The 13,134-nt window shown below is 39.2% G+C and overlaps 1 protein-coding gene across 1 annotated transcript in view; it reads right to left on the bottom strand.

The window, feature by feature from the left end:
* Positions 1 to 13,134, bottom strand: part of LOC145540431 (ADAMTS-like protein 3) — an 88,006-nt gene that overhangs the window by 25,047 nt on the left and 49,825 nt on the right. The window contains exons 2-3 of the mRNA XM_081574975.1: positions 12,184 to 12,258; positions 3,294 to 3,451 (exon numbers count right to left, since the gene is read on the bottom strand). Coding sequence (XP_081431101.1) covers positions 3,294 to 3,451; positions 12,184 to 12,258 — 233 coding nt within the window. The remainder of the gene's footprint in view (positions 1 to 3,293; positions 3,452 to 12,183; positions 12,259 to 13,134) is intronic.

The raw sequence follows: 13,134 nt of genomic DNA, 5'->3' as shown, positions 1-13,134 counted from the left end.
GATTTATCCATTAGGCATGTACTGATGTGAGAGTTGGACCACGAAGAAAGCTAAGCACCGAAGAATTGATGCTTTTGTACTGTGGTGTTGGAGAAGACTCTTTGAGAGCCCCTTGGACTGCAAGATCAAACCAGTCAATCCTAAAGGAAATCAGTTCTGAATATTCACTGGAAGGATGGGTGCTGAAGCTGAAACTCCAATACTGTGGCCACTGATGCAAAGAACCAACTCATTGAAAAAGATCCTGATCCTGGGAAAGATTGAAGGCAGGAGGAGAAGGAGATGACAGAAGCTGAGGTGGTTGGATGGCATCATCGATTGACTCGAAGGACATGAGTTTGAGCAGACTCCATTGGTGACGAACAGGGAAGCCTGGCGTGCTGCAGTCCATGGGGTCGCAAAGATTTGGATGCGACTGAGCAACTGATCTGAACTGAATTGAACTGTGGGGTAGAGCTGGTCTTCACATTCTCTCTCAGGTTGAAGCCAACTCTTCCTTTTTTTTTTTTTTTTTTTTAAGAAAAGCTGTTCTTAGTTGATTGGAATGGAAAGAGATACAGTGAAATACAAGGTTGACCATCATCAGGGACCTCACACACATTCTTAACCTCCCACTCGAAGGAGAGCCATCACTTGATTGCCTCATAGGCCAAGGAGAGATGAATGGGGGCAGAGTTCCCAATCTTAGTAAAAACACAGGCTGGGTAGTACTACAGTGATCTGACCAAAAAAAAAAAAAGTAACCCATGGAAAAGGATATTTCCTAGAAACTCACAGAATTTGGACAAGCTTGTAAGTCAGGGAAAACCATCAGAATTATTCTTGCTTCATCATAGCATGTCAAATTCTTTCCCACCAAGTATACCACATTCATGAAAGAAAGTGGTTTGGGCATGAAAGTGAGGCTTTATTTATGCATGAGTCAGACAGTTGTGTGTAACACCTTCTTTGATAAATAATATATATTTTTTACAAACTTTTGTAGTCAAGAGAGATCAAAAGCTTTCCAGAAATCGAAGTTAAAATCCAGAATTGTTTATTAAACCTGAGAAAACTAGAATTCAAGAGACAGGAAACTAGAAGACTGAGTACAAATTCATACAGTGGCAACATGCTGCTAAAATGCATTCTATTAAGAGGTGAATATATAATTTGGACATAAAAGTGTAAAGTAATTTTTGAGTGCTGTTTTTCAAGTTGCTAGGTTGTGACTGACTTTTTTGTGATCCCATGCCCTCCAGGCCCCTCTGTCCATGGGATTTCCCAGGCAAGGATACTGGAAAGGGTTGCCATTTCCTTCTCGAGGGGATCTTCCCAACCCAGGGATTGAACCCACATCTCCTGCATTGGCAGGTGGATTTTTTTTTTTTAACCGCTGAAGCGACCAGGGGAAGCCCAATTTTAACTACACATATTATATATGACTATATTTCTAAGAATTAAATTTTATAATATTATAAGTAAAACTAAGATTATTCCCCTAAAGCACTGATACCCTCTAAAATAGCCACTATTTTCTCAGTGTTTTCAGTTTGGAATATATCCTCTCAAATCTTAAAATAATGTATATACACACAGACATACACATATTCATATATGTATGTGTGTGTATACAGACACACTCGAAGTAAATAGTTTATGTGTGTATGTGTGTTTATGCATGAGGTCAATAAACAACACATTTTCCATGTTAATACCTTCACCAAACAGTATCGTAAAATTTTAAATGTGGCTATTTTTCTCATCCCATCACTGTACTAATGTTTCCTACTCAGTCAGAGGTCTCTTAATTGACTTGAGAGGAATACAGATCTTCTGAGTAGGAATGAAAAGAGAATTTTTTAAGAGGGTATGTTTGTGATTGTGTGTGAGGGTTTTACTACTTTAGCATCAAATGGGAAAACCTTAAGAGAAGCAACCCAAGCCCAGAATTTATGTACAACAGTGGGTGAGAGAGAATAGAAGTAAAGAGAGATGACAGTTAGGGCTTCCCCAGAAGACTTTCCCAATGCTGCTGTCAAGGAACAACGTTGAGTTGATGCTTCAAGGGTCTGACACAAAAGTCACTTCAATGTCTAGGAATGGCAAGTGACATCCAGAAGTGGCAACTTAAACATCTATAAATGTCTATACCTTCAACATCAGGATCACACGAGGGCCAGGTGTGGACCATGGCAAGGGAGGACGTGTGCCCTGTGGAGAAGGCAGCTGTTACACAGCTGCAGCCAATTATCACCATGGTGGAATGCAATCTGGTGGTCAGACCTTCCCATTTTTAAAGTGGAGCAGGGAAAAAAAGAACCCTGGTATTTTAATGTTAAAATCTCTTTAATTTTTTTAAAGGTTGACAATTTAAAACCCAAAGTCTCAAAACAACAACTCCACCCAGACTGACATTTGGCTGGTCACACTGGAGGCTGACTTTGCAAACAGGACAGCAGTTTGCAACTCTCCTCCAACTCCAAATGTCTTTCTCTGCTCACACAACCAATGCTTTGATGAAACTTTGACAAGTTATCATGGAACAGCTCTTTAGAAGGCATTGGGTCTTCTCACAGGTAAAGATATTCCTGGCAATTGGAGCTCTTGTCTTTCTTCCCTTTCCATTTTGAATGAGTTTCCCAAAAGGGATAGATAGGACAAAACCATCCAATGAAACACGCCTTTTCTGCATGTCTTAGGTATTTTTGGTTGTATCAGAAGAATTTCAGATTGTATCACCTTGGAAATACATTGGCCACTGCATTTCATGTCCTCTGAGTGAAAGAAGATGCCCCCGATTTACCCAAGAGAGAGGACACTGAGCCCTGGTCACAGGAAAGAAGAGTTCTTGTGAGGGGACCTCGTGACAGGTGTCCAGACAAGTGCTCATGATGAGACATTACTGAGGAAACAAGAAAGGAAGGCAAGGGAGCGGCCTCTGTCTTCTCTGCTCTGCTTTGCAAGGAGAGCAACAGAAGAGTCGTGGTTTAAGACATGGAGCATTTAACCACGGACCATTCTCAGCGAACTCCGAGAGGTTTAAAACTGAACACAGCAATCAGAGACTACAAATTCAAAACAATCATTCCCCTATAAAAGTGAAGTTTGCTTCTTAACTATTGGGGTTGAGGAACAGAGCCTTGATAGAGTTGAATGATTTTTAAGAACTGACTGTCAAGGTGAAAATATTAATGACACATGCCCTGTATAATAACAATCATTGGCTGCCAACCAAACAAACTAGCTCTTTTTCAAATTCAAGATGTGCTGGGACCCTGATGCATGACATTTTATGAAGAGACTCACCCTACCTTGAAGATGAAATCAGCCATCAGAGGTCCTGGAATCTTAAAGGTTTGCCTCTCTGAGCCCTTCTGAAATTCCTCTGTTGTGTTTTCTACAACAAAAACTTCAGGGCTGTTAAAGCTGTGCTCTCCATTGCTTCCTTGAAGTGTTTTTGATTCAGTAACTAAAATTTAAAACTAAAGTTTTAATGAAAGTATCTTAAAAGCATTTCATTTCAAAAGATATTTTAGTACATGTAATTGCATCTGATATCAACACAACATCAGTACATCCACTCAGTTTACAAACACAGATTCAAATTGGTGAAGTAAATATATAAGCTTTTCGTGCATGCTAAGTTGCTTCAGTAGTGTCCGACTCTGTGTGGCTCTATGGACTATAGCCCACCAGGGTCCTCTGCCCATGGGATTCTCCAGGCAAGAATACTGAAGTGGGTTGCCATGCCCTCCTCCAGGGGATATTTTTAGTAGTCTATAAAAAGGAGCAAACAAGATTGCTAGGTCCAGTAAGGTCTACTCAACTCTTTGGAGTCATAAGGGCAAGAAGAAAACTTCTCTGTATATTTTTTCATGATGTAGTTATTACTTAAAGGTATATTACTAATTTTCTCACCCCTTCAGATCATAGGCCTAGACTTTACTAAACTACAGTAAAATTTGAATTTGCTTTAAAATTATTTTTTTATTTTGAAATAATTATAGATTCACAGGAAGTTGCAAAAGTAGTGAAGAGGTCCTGTATACGTTTCATTCAGTTTTTACCCAATGGGATGGTTACATTTTATCCAACGATAATACAATATAAAAACTAGGAAATAGACATCAGTACAATGTGTGCCTATAGTCCTGTGCTATTTTGTCACACATCATCATAACCAAAACACAGAACTATGACATCACCACAAATATCTCTCTCATGCTTCATCTCTTTAGTCACAGTGGCTTTTTTTCAAAATTTATTTATTTTTTGCCCATGTTACGAGGCATGTAAGATCTTAGTTCCACGACCAGGGACAGAACCTGTGCTCCCTGCAGTGGAAACACAGAACCTCAACCACTGGATCAACAAGGACATCCTTCACATTGGCTTTTAAATGAACACTAGTTCTTTCCGACCTCTAACAGAACACTGCTGATGGTTTAACCAAAATAACACTCCTACTTTATTTAAATGATTTCTTTCTTTCCTTTTCCTTTTTTTTCCCTTTCATTTTATAAATATTCCCATACTTAGTGGAGCTGATTCACCTGCATTTCTGGCTCCAGCTCTACTCCTAACTCACTGCCTTGGCTTTGTATGGCCTATTTCTAAAATGAGGAGTCAGAGCAGACAATCTCCCAGGTCCTCTTCTCTGAAACCTACGCTTGACTCACTGGTATTCAGTGGTTCTTTAACCATCTCGAACAAATGACACAACAGAACTACAACTCCATTCAAGCTAATAAAAAGCAACAAGATGATTTGGTTTTAAGAGGCTGCAACCCACATGCTGCTGTGCTTTGGCAGGTTTTTTTTTTTTTTTTTTTTTTGCCAATTTCTCTCTGCCACTGGAGCAGCTGCAGGAATTCAAGTGCCCTGGACAGACTGTGTAACAGGCATTAGGAGACAACCCCGATTATCCCTGACAGGCAGGCTGGGAACTTTTCTGGGAAAATTCAAAGACTGGACACGGGCTCCTTGATCTGCAGGAGTCATTAGCGGTCAAAGAATAATACTGGCTACTCTCAGGCACACAAAACCCCAACCACTTTGGTCCTGATCTCCATGACCGCAGTAGATTTTTGGAAAGTGTGAGATTAAATTCATTTCTTAGTTCCAATGAAGATATAAAACTGAATGCTATAAAGCGAGTTGTCAGTAAAAATGAGATGGGAAACTGGAGATGGTAAGAGGGCCCTACACTGGATGAATTAGACCTTGAAATTAAAGGAGGAAAAATCATGAGCATTCAAGTAATATCAAAACATGAAAAGTTGGGAAAAATCTATTGCTGCAGAGAGGAAGGCATACAAAACACCAAGTTTCTAGATGGATTGAGCCTGAAGTGACTTGATTAAATTCAAGTAGCGTCCGATGGATTCGGTGGCTGTGTTGGGGCAGTGATTGTTTTACCACTGGGCTGGCCTTCTTCATTGCAGCATGCCAAGCTCCATCTGGCTGCAGAGTTATGGTGGCGGTGGCAGTGAGGGCAGGGGGTGGGGAGGGGAGTCAGAGTCTGGAAAGGCGATCTAGGGGGAAGGGAAGACAAACATGACATCTATCTTTTGAACCATTTCTGTTCATTTGGTTTTCATTGCTTTTAATGTTTATTTAATTATCTACTTGGGCTTACCACATGGTGCTAGTGGTAAAGAACCTGCCTGCCAATGCAGGAGATAAAAGAGACTTGGGTTTGATCTGATCCTTAGGTCGGGAAGATCCCCTAGAGGAGAGCATGGCAACCCACTCCAGCATTCTTGTCTGGAGAATCCAATGGACAGAGGAGTATAGGGTCACAGAGTTGGACACGACTGAAGTGACTTAGCACACATGCATGCAAGTATCTATTGCATTTTCTGCCTCCTTTAATTTTTTTTATGACATTTTATTGGTTTTTTGTTTTCATTTATTTTTAGGCCATGCCATACAGAATATGGGACCTTAGTTCCCCAACCAGGGACTGAACCCATGGTCCCTGCATTGGTAATGCTGAGTCTTAACAACCAGACCACCAGGGAAGTCCCTGATGTTTTGGTTTTTGATTCTGAGTCCATTCTATTAACTTCAATGGTGTCCAAGGTCTTTAGTGATGAAGATATGAGAATATAAGGTGCAAAACCAGTTTTCAAGTGCATACGAATTACCCAAACTACTCCTCTCCTCTGCTGTTCATAAAATATCTTTATCCCAATTATTTCAAAAGGTTTCCCACTCTCTGGGTCACAAACCCTGGCTGCATACACAGGAGATCAAAAGCAGGTGCCCTGACCTCAACTGTGTAACTTGATTCAGAAATGGGTGGTCAATAAAGCTAAGGGAAGTGCTCTGATGAAGCCACCTTTTGATGGTTTGTGGATTCCAACACTGCTGACACTTCAGATTAACAAGGCCTCTATGATGAATTCACAGTGAAGCACAGGCCAGTGTTGTTCTTCAGGAGTCATCATTTCTATGGGGGCAAACTTGCTTCTCCTTAGTGTCTATGCCTCTTAAAAGTAATTGGCAGAAAAGGAGTTTTTGAAAATCTACAATTCAGACAATGTGTTGATTTATGGATATGTTTTTTAAGTTGTTATTTTTTAATTATTTATTTCTTTATTTAAATTGGAGGATAATTGCAATATTGTGATGGTTTTTTGACATACATCAACATGGATCGGCCATAGGTAAATGTGTCTCCTCATCCTCAATCACCCCCCCCCACCTCCTCCCTGCCCTATCCCTCCAGGCTGTCCCAGAGTGCCCTGGGTGCCCTGCTTCATGTATCAAACCCACATTTGTCATCCATTCTACATATGGTACTGTATATGTTTCAGTGCTATTTTTTCAAATTAAGGTACAACACCCAGTGTATGTGCTGCAGGCTTACATTGTGATGTGCAATCCACAGCTCGTGAGAACTTCACTCACAGCCCTTCAATCCTCAGAGCTCTCAAGGACCCTCTGTGTTCCTATAGTAGGACAGCTAGTGCTGGGTAAAGACCCCAGGAAATGTATAAACGCTCCCACACTGCAAAAGGCAGAGGATAACAGCCTCTTTTCCTGCTGCTGCTGCCGCCTTCTTTCTCCTCTTCAGGCTTAAATGACTGGGGTTGCAGAGAAGAGTCAATAAAGAGATGCTATGCATAGTTAAATAGATGAAAGAGAAATACCCTATGATATCGCTTACATGGACTCTTAAAGAAAGATACAAACAAGCTTTGGCATTTGTTAGCTGGCTTAACAAAGAAATATATTGGAAATCTCCTTATCCTCTGCTGCTTAATCTGAAGAATGAAGTTAGTGTTGTTGCAAGAATAAATAAAATCACATACCAGGAAAAAAAAAAAAGAGGATCAGAAACCAAGACACTCTTTTATCCCCAAATCTTCACAACTCAAGTCTACAATAGTACCTTTACATATTTTGATCCATATTAGTTGTTTTTAAAAGAAATGACTAGAAAGATGATGAATGCTCCTAACTGCTTCTAGCTGAAAGGCTTGCCCTGAGAATTATCAGTCCATGCTTCTTTCGAAAGAGACAGGGTCATGTTAATTATCCCAAGAGGTCTCAAATTCTAAGAAGGCCACAAAGTATTGTTAGGTAAGCATGTAATGAGCATTTAGCATGGCTACGTTGGTTATAAATACATCAAACTTAGGCTTTGAGTTGTATTTTACAGTGTATGCACACTTTACTCAGCATCCATTTCCTTTGATGAGTCATTATGCTTATGCTTATATTTATACATCTCTATACAGTGAGTCCCCTAAATATAAACCTTCAAGTTGCAAACTTTCAGAGATCAGAATGTGTGTTCGCATGTCCAATTACTAAGTTAGTTCACATGTCTGGCGTACATTGTCACACGTGTGCATCCTCTACAAGTGATTGTGCTGTGTGCAAGTACAGTAGTACAGCATTTTTATTTCAAGCACAGGATGTCCAGAAGCAAGCAAAAATAGCAGTGAGGTAGCTGATACAGTGTAGTCAATTGTGTTAGTTGGGTACCTAGGGTAACTTTGTTGGACTTACAAACAAATTGGACTTGTACAAAACACTCTTAGGATGGAACTCGTTTGCATGTAAGGAACTTACTGTATATGGTCATCAAACATTTAGAGGACCAAAAAAAAAAAAAAACAACAACAATTCTTACAATCAATAATGGAGGTTTTCAGTTTATGGCATCTTGCCTTCTCCAGTTTACTGCCAGTCAACATATTTCATGTTTAAGTTTTGCTTCAATAAGATCTCTTTTGCAGTAACCCTCTTATTATTTCTGTTTTTAAAATTTTAGGGAAATCTGGAGCTGTGTGCTTGATATAATACTGAGGCCAAGCTTGCAAAAGGACTGGAAATTCAGGCTCTAATCACCTCGAGGCAATATGCAAGATGGATATTCTGTAATTAAATTCCAGAGCAAAGAGACTAACATTACGTTACTGAGTGTCCTCGATTTTTAATGATGTAGCTTTTTGGAGGATTTTAAATACAGATCTTAAAAAGAATAATTTATTACTGCAAAGTCAGCTTAATTTTAGGACTATATCTTTGGAACAAAATTAAGAAAACACTTGTACAAATCAAGAAAATAAAGCCACATCTATATTAAGATGTTAAGAAATGCTAACCAATTCCTTTGTAAATGAAGCCAGTTCATTCTCTTCACTGGCAGAGAAAGGTAACTTTCAGAAACACTTCTGAGCCAGTTTTGAGAATGTTCAGAAGGAGAAATACTCCCAGCAAGAGATCTTATCACCTTTGGAGAAATGGGAATATTTTTGAGCTCTGTTCTTAGGACAGTGCCAGTCTTGAGTATTAAAGTTATATTTAATATGCCAGAACAGGTATGTATGTAAATGAGTATTTTACCTCAAAGTATTCATCTTTACTAAATCTGTTTCCTGCCTACTTATTCTGCTCTTTGAGTTTATTAAGCTCTTTTTAGAGCTGAATTTTAAAGAACTGTCTTTAGTATCATGAGAAAATCAGGCCCAGTCATTGCATATTTTTATTTTCTAAAATATCTTTTTGATATGCTGTAAAATTCACATGCCATAAAATTCACTCATTTAAAATATGTGGTTTCAGCATATTCACAGTTCTGTGAACCATCACCACAATCTAAGTTTAGAACATTTTTGTCACCACTCCTCCAAAGAAACCCCATATCCATTAACAGTCCCCAGACTTGCCACCAACCCAACTCACCCTCGCCCTACAGAAGTGCCAACCAACTTTCTGTCTTCTTAGATTTGCTTACACTGGACACTTTATATAAAGACAATCATATATTAATAATGCGTGGCCTTTTTGTGACTGACTTCTTTCACTTAGCACAATGTTTTCAAAGATCCTATCTATTGTAGCAGGCTTCCCAGGTGGTGCTAGTCGTAAAGAATCTGCCTGCCAATGCAGGAGATATAAGAGACTTGGGTTCCATTTTTAAGTAGGGAAGATCCCCTGGAGTAGGAAATGGTAGCCCACTCCAGTATTCTTGCCTGGAGAATCCCATGCACAGAGGAGCCTGGCAGGCTACAGTCCACAGGGTGACCAAGAGTCGGACATGACTAAGCACAGAGACATCTATTGTAGCACATGTCAGGGAATTCATTCTTTGTTATGGTCAAATAATATTCTACATATGCCACATTTTATTTACCCATTCATCTGTTATGGACATTTGAGGCTGTTTTCACATCTTGTTTATTATGAATTATACTGCTATGAATATTCAGGACTTCATAGTTTTGAACTAAAATGTTATTTTACAACGTGATCATTCAAATCATTCACAGAATTTGGATCTAAATGATTTTCACCTGTTTTCAAACATCAAGTTGGCATTTACAAGGATGAAGATTTATTCTCATCAAGTTGTGGGCTGGGACTCCCCTGGTGGCCCAGTGGCTAAGACTCTGTGCTCCCAATGCAGGGTCCTGGATTCCATCCCTGGTCAGGGAACTAGATCCCATGTGCCATAACTAAAGATCCTACATGCCACAACTAAGACCTGGCACAGCCAACTAAATAAATTTTAAAAAAGAAAGCTCTGGTGGGCTTTAAGCCATTTTAAGAAGAAGTCTTAAAAAATGTTTTGATGCATCATTCTAGAGAAAGCGTTTAGTGAACTGACTACTATATGGTGTAAAGATTTTAATATTTTAAATAGATCAGTCACACTCTTTCAGTCATAATTCATACAATAAAGTAGGGTTAAAAAAAAGACTTTCCAATAATGGCTCACTCTCACTGTCCTAAACATATTCTCTTCCTTCCCTAATTTAGGCCATAATGTACTATGGAATTTCTTTTTTTTGTTTTTAATTTTTAATCTATATCCTTGGTGACATTTTGATATAAACATTCCTCAAAGGACATTGCTGATTAGAATATCAGTACTGAATCTAAAGTATACAAACACATACACACACATGCACATACAAACTTGAAAGCTAAAGAAAATGTACGATGCTTGTGGCCCTGAGAAATTCTTACAACTTGAAAATCTAAGATGGTGGCTCAGGAGAAACAAAAAGGCAAAATATGCAGCATTTTAATCCAGTGGACCTTGATTTGTGTGGCTTTAAAATAGTTATATTTATAACTACTTAGTGTTTCGTACTTTTTACAGAAAGATAGAGCTGAACACAGTGAGCTTCTTCAAGGCCAGAGACCCAGTCTTGGCAGACACTCAACTTCTCCAGAAAAAGACTAAGAAAGTCCTTCGCATGGCCACAGGAAACCCTGGGATAGAAATATACAAACTTCGGTATTCCCAGTTTCTTTGGGTCCTAAGAGACCAGAAAGGGCTTCCCTCATAGCTCAGTTGGTAAATCATCTGCCTGCAATGCAGGAGACCCGGGTTTGATTACTGGTTCAGGAAGATCCCCTGGAGAAGGAAATGGCAACCCACTCCAGTATTCTTACCTGGAGAATTCCATGGACAGAGGAGCCTGGTGGGCTACAGCCCATGGGGTCACAAGAGTCAGACACAACTTAGCAACTAAACCACCACCGAGAGACCAGAAAAGCTAAGACAGAGGAGATGCCATGTGACTTTGACCAAAGAAACATACAATCCCAGCCCGTTATTGTTTCAAACTCTTAGGATTCTGGGAAACCAGTGTTTATTTTCAGTGTCCCCTAGATCTAGACGGTGATGTGCTGTCAACAGAGCTTGTACTTGTCAGCTGTATTCACTGATGCAGCTCTGTGTTTTAAAATTTGTTTTGCTATTTTTTTATCCCAAACTGTTGAGAACTCCAGAAAACTTGTGAATCAAAGTTTACTTTCCACATAAAAAATAGTTCCTTTCACATATAACTTGATTTCCTCTCCTGTGAGCGGATTAATCCCAAACTGGTATACTTCCCACTAGGACATAAGAACGAAAAAAATCAGGGTCATAGATCATTGCCTAGAGATACAGACTATTTCAGCGGGCATGCTCAGTTGTATCTGACTCTTTTGTGACCCCATGGACTGTGTAGCCTGCCAGGCTTCTCTGTCCATGGGGTTTCTCTGGCAAGAATACTGGAGTGGATTGCCATTTCCTTCTCCAGGGGATATTCTTGACACAGGGATCAAACCCACATCTCCTGCAGCTCCTGCATTGGCAGGCAGATTCTTTATCCACCTGGGAAGACCTAGACTATTTCAAAGTGATAAGCAAAACCATTAAGATGTTGACCTATTCATTAATACAAAGAAGTATATCTATATCTATCTATTTATCTATCTATCTATCTATCTATCTATCTATCTATATCTCGGAGAAGGAAATGGCAACCCACTCCAGTACTCTTGCCTGGAAAATCCTATGGACAGAGGAGCCTGGTAGGCTGCAGTCCATGGGTTCGCTAAGGGTCGGACACGACTGAGCGACTTCACTTTCACTTTTCCCTTTCACTTTTCCCTTCTGCCCTGGAGAAGGAAATGGCAACCCACTCCAGTATTCTTGCCTGGAGAATCCTAGGGAAGGCGGAGCCTGGTGGGCTGCCGTCTATAGGGTCGCACAGAGTCGGACACGACTGAAGCGACTTAGCAGTAGCAGCAGTAGCAGTAGCATATATACATACATACATATATATATACACATACATACACACACACACACACACACACACACACACACACACACACATACATTTTCTTTACTAAATAAGCTTTCAGAAAAGAAGAAAAATGTTAAGATTAAATCTTGCTTACAGAGATGTGCAGTTCCTTTCACTGTAATTCTCACACTTCGACTTCCCAAAGGAACAGCAATTACATTTTCTTCCCCTAGGAAAGAACACAAGACAAATGTAATAAAACTTCTACACTAAAGACCCATTGAAATAAGCAACTCAATCAAAACTAAGGGCATGTATAAAGTGTTCTTAATTGTATTTTATTTCCACCTTCAGTCAGGAAATCTTCAGAAAACAGCTATTGTGTCTAAGGCATATTAATATACTCACATAATTTCATTTAAATATTGAGTTGGCTCAAACATTCGTTTTTTCTGTAAGATGGCTCTAGTAGTGCTTAGTTGTCTTTAACTTCATTAGAAACAATTTTTTTAGACTGTATTAAGACAGCTGTCATATCAGTGTGCATTTAAAAAAATAACTTACCAAAACTGGTGAATTTTTGTGTAGCCATGTTAATAAAAAGATGGAAGACAAAAAGCAACATTTTCAGCATATCATGTTTTATATATTTTATTATTTCAAGAAAGGTAAAAACGCAACTGAGAAGCAAAAAAAGATTTGTGCAGTGTATGGAGAAGGTGCTGTGATTAACTGAATGTGTCAAAAGTGGTTTGTGAAGTTTCGTGCTCGAATTTCTAGCTGGACAATGTTCCATTATTCAATAGATCAGTTAAAGTTGATAGCAATCAGATGGAAATATTGAGAAAAATCTACATTATACCATGCAGAGATAACCAACATACTCAAATATCCAAATCAAGTGTCGAAAATCATTTGGACCAGCTTAATTATGTTAATCATTTTGATGTTTGGGTTCCACGTAAGTTAAGCAAAAAGAATCTTCTTGACTCTGCATGTGATTCTCTACTTAACAAAAAGTCCCATTTTTTAAAACAAATTGTGATAGGTGATAGAAAGGGGATGCTGTACAATAACGTGGAACAGAAGAGATCATGGGGCAAGG

The sequence above is a fragment of the Giraffa tippelskirchi genome, chromosome 3, assembly GCF_054371585.1.
Source record: "Giraffa tippelskirchi isolate mGirTip1 chromosome 3, T2T-mGirTip1v1.2.pri, whole genome shotgun sequence".
NCBI classification, from domain to species: Eukaryota; Metazoa; Chordata; class Mammalia; order Artiodactyla; family Giraffidae; genus Giraffa; species Giraffa tippelskirchi.
This window is presented reverse-complemented; position numbering and strand designations above follow the sequence as displayed.